The following is an 8,305-nucleotide window of genomic DNA, read 5'->3' as shown; positions in this document are numbered from 1 at the left end:
AGCCAACTTTTTCACTCTCCTCTTTCATTTTCATCAAGAGGCTTTTGAGTTCCTCTTCACTTTCTGCCATAAGGGTGGTGTCATACGCGTATCTGAGGTTATTGATATTTCTCCCGACAATCTTGATTCTAGCTTGTGCTTCTTCCAGCCCAGCGTTTCTCATGATGTACTCTGCATATAAGTTAAATAAGCAGGGTGACAACATACAGCCTTGATGTACTCTATTTGGAACCAGACTGTTGTTCCATGTCCAGTTCTAACTGTTGCCTCCTGACCTGCATATAGGTTTCTCAAGAGGTCTTTATCCTACATATAAATATTCATTATATATACATGTATCCCAAAGCTGTGTGCTTAGTCGCTCAGTCGTGTCCACAACTCTTTGTGACCCCATGGACTGCAGCCCACCAGGCTCCTCTGTCCATTGGATTCTCTAGGCAAGAATATTGGAGTGGGTAGCCATTCCCTTCTCCAGGACCTTCTGTCCCAGGAATCAAACTGGAGTCTCCTACATTGCAGGCAGATTCTCTACCAGCTGAGCTACCAGGGAAGCCCCCATATCCTTAAGAGGGTTTGTCAAAAACAACCTATTCTGGGGTGGTTAATAATGAACCCAAGCTGCTCAACTAACTCCTACTCCTCTAATTCCCAAACATGGCTCCTGCTAGCCTCCTTAGGATAGAATTTCCAGAGATGAAAACACCTAAAGCTTCTGATATACCCTATCAACCTACGCTCAGCAAAGGTACCAATTTACATACACTCTCTCCAGGAGTGGAGGAAAAACTTCTCAGCCCATTCACAGCAGGAAAAGTGGGTGTCCTTGACCATGACTCATGTCTGTGACCTCATGATGGCTTGAGGACCTGGAGATGTGCTGGTGAAAAGAGAAGGGCCACTCAGGGTTAAGAAAGTCTGAAGTGCCAACAGAAGTTCCTCTGGACACAGAACACCAAGAACGACGGCAAGGGAAGTAGCCTTTCGAAAAACAGAAGTTCTCCCTTGATGGGGCCTGGCTGACTGTCTGGGGCTAACACCCTGGGTCTTCTGGCAATGAAGCAAGGCGGCCAAGGGGAGAAAACCAGTCAGTCGTAAACATCCTGCACCACGAGTCTGCACCCTGACCGGGGGCGCTGAGGGGCTGCAGACGGACGTGGCCGACTTCCACTTCCTGCAGACATGGACGGACGGGCAGACCACGGCCCTGGCCTCTGTTCTCCCCACAGACTACAGCAACTTTGGGAGAGGGAATTTGAGGAGGGGAGGCTTCGTGCCAATGGGTCATCGTAGTCACAGACATTTAGAGAAATCAAACAGTGGGAAATTCTTTGCTGTGATCACGGAAATGTCACAGGATAATGCTTTCAGTGTAGAAAGGGGAGCTAAGAGAGGACCACGAAATTCAAATGACCTTGAAAACCTTTTGTTGGAATAAAAATCACAGTCAAACCAAGGGTACTGGGCTTCTACAAGAAAGAGACGCTTTCCTAAGCCCTGATTCCCAGGGAATCAGCTCGTCAGAGGAACTGTGGTAGCTGTGCGGGGGGCTCCTTGGGTGACCAGACACAGCTTATATTTCTCTCACCTGAACCCTCGTCCCTCCTTCACCACAAGGGGCTCAGCAAGACTAGGCAGTCTGCCCCAGATCCACCCCTGGGGAAGGCTGGAGATGGGTTCTGAACCCCACTCCACCTCCAGAGCCAGGGGGCCCACTCATACATGCCCCATACTTACCCTCCAAAAAAGGCGGGGGTGGGGGGTGGGGGGTGGTTCCGCTGAGTCAGAGACACTGTGTCAGGCAGCAAGGCACTCACTGCCTCAAAGACAGCGGACGTGTGAAATAAACACGGACACCGTTTTGTAATCAATTTTTTTTCTTTTATCTTTTAAAATGGAAGCAAGTGTTTCGACAGAATACGATGCCTGCTCTATAAGAGCCGATCTAGGAGTAATTCACTGGGTCTTCTCTCGGATAGCTCGGATTTAAAAAAAGAAAAAAGACAAAACAAGAAAAATAACCCACAGAGCGTCAAACACCAACTCTGAGCCTGGTGGGGAATCCGTTCATTAAATAAGCCATAAGCTACACATTCAGGTCAGAATAACTGGCTCCTGCCTCCTTATGTCTCCAAGCCATATTCCCTATGGTGTTTCACCACCAACAACAATTTTGCTCACTTAATTAATTGGGTATCAGAACCTTAGAACATTTCTGAATCTTAATAATGAAGGTCTTCAGCAGATTGTGTTGATAAAGAAACACATACAGGCTTGAATATAAACCACTGTAATTATTGTTTTCTTTATATCTCATTATCCACTTGAGTATTTAAAGCACACACGTACACACAAAACCACACCAAACATTCAAATACCCTGAAACTGTGGAGATAGCAATCCCAGGGTTGGCTAAGAACATGGTACCTTTTCTACGTGGACACATGGACAGCTTGCACACGTGGCCCAACCCACCGACACCACACTCTGCCTCAGCCTGGCCCCCTGCTCACAAATTATTCCAGCCAGTCCCGTCCCGGCCCCACGCCCACAGGCACACATGCAAGCGTCCCCACCGTGGTCCCAAAGGCATGACACAATTCCTATTCCATCGCTCAGCTCTTCTAAAAGGGCTCCTTACACCTTTTTTTTCTCAGGCATGCGCTCTGAGAAAATGGAAATGGAGAGGGGTTCCTGCTAACCCAGGAGCGGGGCAGGCCTGGAAGCTCAGTGTCTGGCCCAGGACTAGGCAGCCTCTGGGTTTGGACGCAGCCTTGGAGCCGCTGCAGGGGGCGTGGGTGAGTTTATGTAGAGGGCGCACAAGGACAAGCGACACCATCAAAGCTACAGCAGACGTCTGCTTCCTTCTTGGCCCTTCTCAGTCTCGGTATTCAACAGCACCCTCTGGCCGCAGCTCAGCAGAATGCAGTTAGGACCGAAACGCAAGAGGAGGGAAGCCCTGAGAGGGAGAGCTACATACAGAAGAAGGGAGAAAGGAAGGGCAGGAGCTTCAGGGATGCTGGCGGGGGGGTGGGGGTGGTAAGCTGTCCAGCACAGGACAAGCGGGAAAGCAGAGGATCACACAAGGCGACACGCAGGGCGAACACTCCCCTCTGGGCTCCCTAGTCTGTGTCCCGTCTAACCTTGGGTAAGCTGCTGAAATTGACAAGAAGGAACACTCCACAGCATGTGTGGCTCCTTGTCCTGGACACCCTTGTCAAGTATTGACCAAAACCTGAAATATGACATCAAAAGGGATGAAGGCCATAGATTCTATGTGTGTAACAAAACCGCAGAAACACATGCTAGTTTAGGTTAGATTATAATCATCTGAAGCACAGGATAACCAAGAAGCAAAATTCCATTCTGGTACAACCACCCAATTTCTAGAAAAGAGAAAGAAAATGATTCAATATGAGCCTTTTTTTTTTTTGGACCAGAAGACTCAATGGGAGGGGAAGGGTGGGAATACGAATCCACGTGATCTTTCAAGTCTTCCTTTTGTACAGTCATTAAGATGACCAGGTTTGTGCTGCAGAGAAGTCAGCACCGTGTGGCTACGGCTCTGTTCTCAGATGAATGTTTATACAAAATAATATCTTATCTTCATTTAGTTTATAAACATACACAGTGCTGTCCCTTTCAAATTAAAGGAAAAAAAAAAAAACCCACACACAAATACTGCAAAGTAGCAAAATATAAAGGAAAAAAAAAGCTACTTTTGGTTTTGGCAACATTAAAAAAAAAAGAAATATAAAAAGCAATGTGGCATTGGTCCCTGTTTGTAAAAAAAAAAAAAAAAAAAATAGAAAGGAAAAAAAAGGTGCTTGGGCAGGACACTGAATCAGAATTGGTTGGGTTTCTAAAATTCAGAATATCTGGGATTCTCAAAGTAGCACTTTTGTCTTTTAGAAGTTCACAAGTCACATAACACTTAAAACATCAAAAAAAGTTTTCTGGTAAAAAGCTCAGCTTTTAAATCACATTTTGTTTCTGCAAATTTGGGAGACGAATTGAGTTCTTACTGGAACGTGGCCTGTCGCTGGTCGACAGATCTGAAATGGAATGTCTCCAAAGGCAGTGCCTCCCTTCGCCCTCCCCGGGACCACGCCTTCCTGCTCCCATCTGGGGGGTGGGGTGGACCTTCAAGCTGCGATCTTCGCCATCTGCTGTTCTAACTTGGAAATACGCTCGTCTTGATTGCAGATTGTGTCTTTTATAGATTTGATCTCTTTTAAAATCTCATCCAACTTGGCTTCATTTTGCTAAGGAAACAAAAAAGGGGGGAGGGGAGAGGGTGACTAAAGGCAGCGAAGTCCAGCACAGGCAGCACGTATGGGGCGTGAACGGGATGTTCTCCTTGGAAGTAGCAGGTCGCAGGCTGGGCCTCGTAGGAACGCAATGAGCGCTGGCCAGTTCCCCTGACCCCACAGCAAAGCAACTGTGCATCATGGCTCCTGGCCCCTCACCTGTGCACCTGCCTGGATGGACTCTTGGGATACAGTTAAGCTGTCAGAAGAGACTGAACCCTGCAAGGCTGCCCCACATTCTAGACAGCCCCGTCACCCTCCTCAAGCAGGAACACCCTCTATGGGGCCAGGGTGAGGGTGACCTTCTAGAGGCTGCCGAGCACCCATCAGCTCCTGCGGAAGGTCCTTCCTGGGAATGACATCCCCTGCCCTGTGGCTCCTCTAAGAGCCTGAGTTTCTCCCTCGTGGAGCCGATTCTTCGGGAGGAAACCCTGCTGTCTCCAAAGTCACGGTGCCTCAAGCAGCCTCCTTGGCCACAGCCTGAGGGCACCTGTCCTCTGCTTGCCACTCCTCTCGTCATCGACAACGCCCGGCCCTCCTGGCCCCCAGAACTCCCTTCCACAGCCTGCTGACGCCCCACTCCCTCCCCTCCCTGGCTTGCCCCTGCCCTCCCCAGGGCCACACAGGTCTTCACTGCCAGCCTCTGCTCCCTGACATGACTCTTGCTAAGATACCCAGGGTCATCTCAGCCTCTAAGTCCCACTCACTCCATCACTTGAACACCCAGCAACTCCTACACTCTCTCACCACTCCTTCCTTCAGGGACCTTCCTTCCGGGACCTCCTGTCCCCAACAACAGTAACAGGCTGACTTCTATTCCAGTCATCATAAAAAAAGAACTAAAAGAATCAAACCCATAAATGCCATGTGGTCAAGGTAGTTCCTACAGATAGCGCCTGTTATCACAGCTGAACCCTGCCTGCCTGGTGGGGACAGTACTTGCAGAGGCCCAGGGCTGGCAGGCGCCTCTGGAAGGACCAGGCCCGGACAGCCCACTCCCCCAGGCCGGGCGGTCCTTACCCCACTGGCCGCATCTGCGGTCTTCTTGGGGATGCTGATCAGGTCGCACTTCTTGTTTGCTGTGGGCTTGCTGTCCAGAATGTTCTTCTTGACCACCTTGAGGTCCCTGTTTTTTCCAGGGATGTATCCGTCCTTCAGAGAGATGAGGAGTGGATCGGCATTCTTCCCCTCGAACCACTCTTCTGCCTCCAGGGCCGCCTCAGGCCCTGCCGTGTCGGGGTACAGGTCATCTTGGAAAAGGTCAGACTACATGACACACAGAAGAGAAACTCACAGGTGAGGAAGAAAGGTGTGGAATGCTTAAAATTCTTTTTAAACACAGATCACCTAGACAACTGGGCACTTACCTTTCTGGGGACAGTCATGATAATAGGCTCACACTTTCTCTCGTGAAGTTTGAAGAATCTTCAAAAGAGAGATAAAGGCAAAGTTGTATTAAGTGAAACAGGCCAAGTAACAGGCTTAGTAAGCACTCTTGTACATGCTGCGTTTGCCCATCGCCTCATCTGACAAATCCTGGTGAGCAGGGAGAACTCAGTGTTCCCATCCACAGAGGAGGAAGGGGAAGTGGGAGGAGCTATGCCGGGGAACGGCGGACAGGGCCGTGAACTAGGAGCAGAGGCCGTGCGCTACGGTGACAGTCAAGTGCCACTTATCGGGGGCTGACGAGCTGTGAGGAAATGGTTAACATCACCAATGAGGAACCGCCTGTGAGAAAACTACCAGGTTGACAGCCAGAAGACAACGAACACCCACCACTCTGAGAGTCTCCACGACCTGGATGCCAGGTCTTCCGCCAACATGAAGTGGTTGAACATTCGTAGGTATAAACAGGGTTTTTAAAAAGGAAATGAAAACAATCCTAGGAATTAAATGTTGGCATCTGAGCAAACCACATCAGGGGTAACACTCAAGAAAAATCTGGAATTATTCAGAGCGTGAGAAGAGTAGGAACACCAAGCCCCAAACCTGTGCAGTCAGCTCAGTGGTAGGAAGACAGGCCTGAGCTGGATGGCCAGCTCCACTCCCAGCCCGGGGCTTGTGTCCATCTCAGCCGGCCTTGAGCTCCTCATTCATGAAGGGGGTACACCAGCACCCACCTCACCATGTGGAAAGGGGACCTGGGCCGTGTGGTTAACACAGTGCCCCACACGCAACCAACACCCCAGAAACAGTAAACAGGAGGCGTCCTGACTGACCCACTTAAACGGTCGCTCCTCGGTATCCACGGGGGATGGGTCCAGGACGCCCCAAAACATGGGAATCCAAGGACGCTCTCAAGTCCTTTATACAAAATGGCACATCACTTTACAGTCTAAATCATTCTAGATGACTTACGACACCTAGGGTGACGTAAACGCTGGGTGTAAATCGTGTCCCACATGCCGCAGATTCGAGTTTTGCTTTCTGCAACTCTCTGGAACTTTTTCCCCTCAGTATTTTTAATCCACAGATTCAGAACGTGCAAATTCCAAGGGCTGACTATGGTCTCTTCAAACTTTTAGATGACAGTAGAGTAAACCCATTCCCAAATCCTGAATGTAAATTTAAAGTTCAGATTCAGTCTGTTTTGAACCACGTTTTGCTTCTGGCTGCCCTGGACAGCACGCCTGTTTCCCTGGCCAGGGATCGAACTCGTGGCTCCTGCAGTGGAAGCACAGAGTTTTAACCACTGGGGAAGTCCTTGAACCACATTTTGATTACTTTAATAAAACTGCAATTTAGAAGTATTTGCGACAGCTTCATTATTCTAGCTATAATTGAAGTATTTAATAGTATAGTTGAAATATTTTTTAAAAAAAAAACAACTGTGCGGTGATTATATAAAAATGGGCTCATAAAAATTTCTTTTATTTTTAAAGATGTGTCAGTTATCTGTGTGACCAGCTTAGCACACTTAGAAAAATGTCCATGTAAATGCAGTGTTATAAAGATGTGTGGTATGATCATATGTCTGATAATGTTGTGCTAGTTATTCTGTTGTTCAAAATGGCCAGCAGTCGGTTGGTACTGAGAAAAAAAGCCTGCCCCTTAGGAAAGTCACTAGCATCATGGAATATGCATTTTTAAAAACTCCACAGAGTAGTAGAGAGAAGCAGATGTTACACAACATAGATGAGCTTCCTAAGCCAACTAACCTAACGCCCACTATGGATCTCTGCTTGTCTAGTTTCAGATCCATGAGGTCCATGAGCCAGTTAGGAACCTGGCAGGTCCCCTCACAGGGCAGGAAAACCACCCCTCAGTTCCATCCTGGGGACAGGCTCCCTGGTTGCCTGCCAAGGGACACTGGCCGCAGCTGCAGCCTCAAGACAAGAGACAAAGATTTCACTAAATCAGGGTGTGAGTCACCCCAGCAAAGCCACTTAACTGCTGTATTTCAAGTTTATAATCTGGAGGACGGGGAGGGCACAGTTGGATTAAATGATTTTGAATGGTTCCTTCTTGCTCTCAAATCCCATGTTTCTAAGAAGTAAATGAGACACTAGTTCTAAGATTCTACTGCACACACACAGGCAGAAAGACTGGGCACAGCACAATCACAAGCTCTCCCAGAACACAGATGGTGTAAGCCTTCTAAATGCTCTCCAATACCGATTCTTTTACCTGGCAATCTCACATTTGTTGACATCGAGTCCCCTCTTAGGCATGTAGCCCATCCCCCTCTGAGGCTCCTTGCTGCTGAATGTGTTGAGGTAGTGGACATAAGGGGATTCGTCCGTGATCTCGAAGTAGCGGATACTGCTGTCGCCCTACAAGAAACAGGAGACGTGAGCCAAAACACCTGGCTTAGGTGGGCGTCTCACTCCTCCCTGAACTCAGTGCTGGTTGGGACTCCACTACAGCGCTGACCTCTTCCTCCCCGTAGGAGGCTTGGCCTCAGATGGTTTCACTTTCTGGCAGGGCAAACCCTCACTCGTGCAAGGCTAGCATGCCCTCAAAACGGCCTCTTCTTGAGGGCTCTGACTGTCCTGTGC

At 48.8% G+C, this 8,305-nt stretch overlaps 1 protein-coding gene across 4 annotated transcripts in view; it reads right to left on the bottom strand.

Moving 5' to 3' along the window:
- Positions 1-1,856: 1,856 nt before the first annotated feature.
- CORO1C (coronin 1C) overlaps positions 1,857-8,305 on the bottom strand; it is a 76,755-nt gene continuing 70,306 nt past the window's right edge. For all 4 annotated transcript variants that reach the window (XM_086348458.1, XM_086348459.1, XM_086348460.1 and 1 more), the window contains exons 8-11: positions 7,935-8,080; positions 5,675-5,732; positions 5,328-5,573; positions 1,857-4,262 (exon numbers count right to left, since the gene is read on the bottom strand). In XM_086348458.1, the coding sequence (XP_086204584.1) occupies positions 4,143-4,262; positions 5,328-5,573; positions 5,675-5,732; positions 7,935-8,080 (570 nt within the window). In that variant the 3' untranslated portion in view covers positions 1,857-4,142. The remainder of the gene's footprint in view (positions 4,263-5,327; positions 5,574-5,674; positions 5,733-7,934; positions 8,081-8,305) is intronic.

This window comes from Bos grunniens, chromosome 17 (assembly GCF_055505025.1).
Source record: "Bos grunniens cultivar Pamir isolate PY7600 chromosome 17, Bosgru_T2T1.0, whole genome shotgun sequence".
NCBI classification, from domain to species: Eukaryota; Metazoa; Chordata; class Mammalia; order Artiodactyla; family Bovidae; genus Bos; species Bos grunniens.
This window is presented reverse-complemented; position numbering and strand designations above follow the sequence as displayed.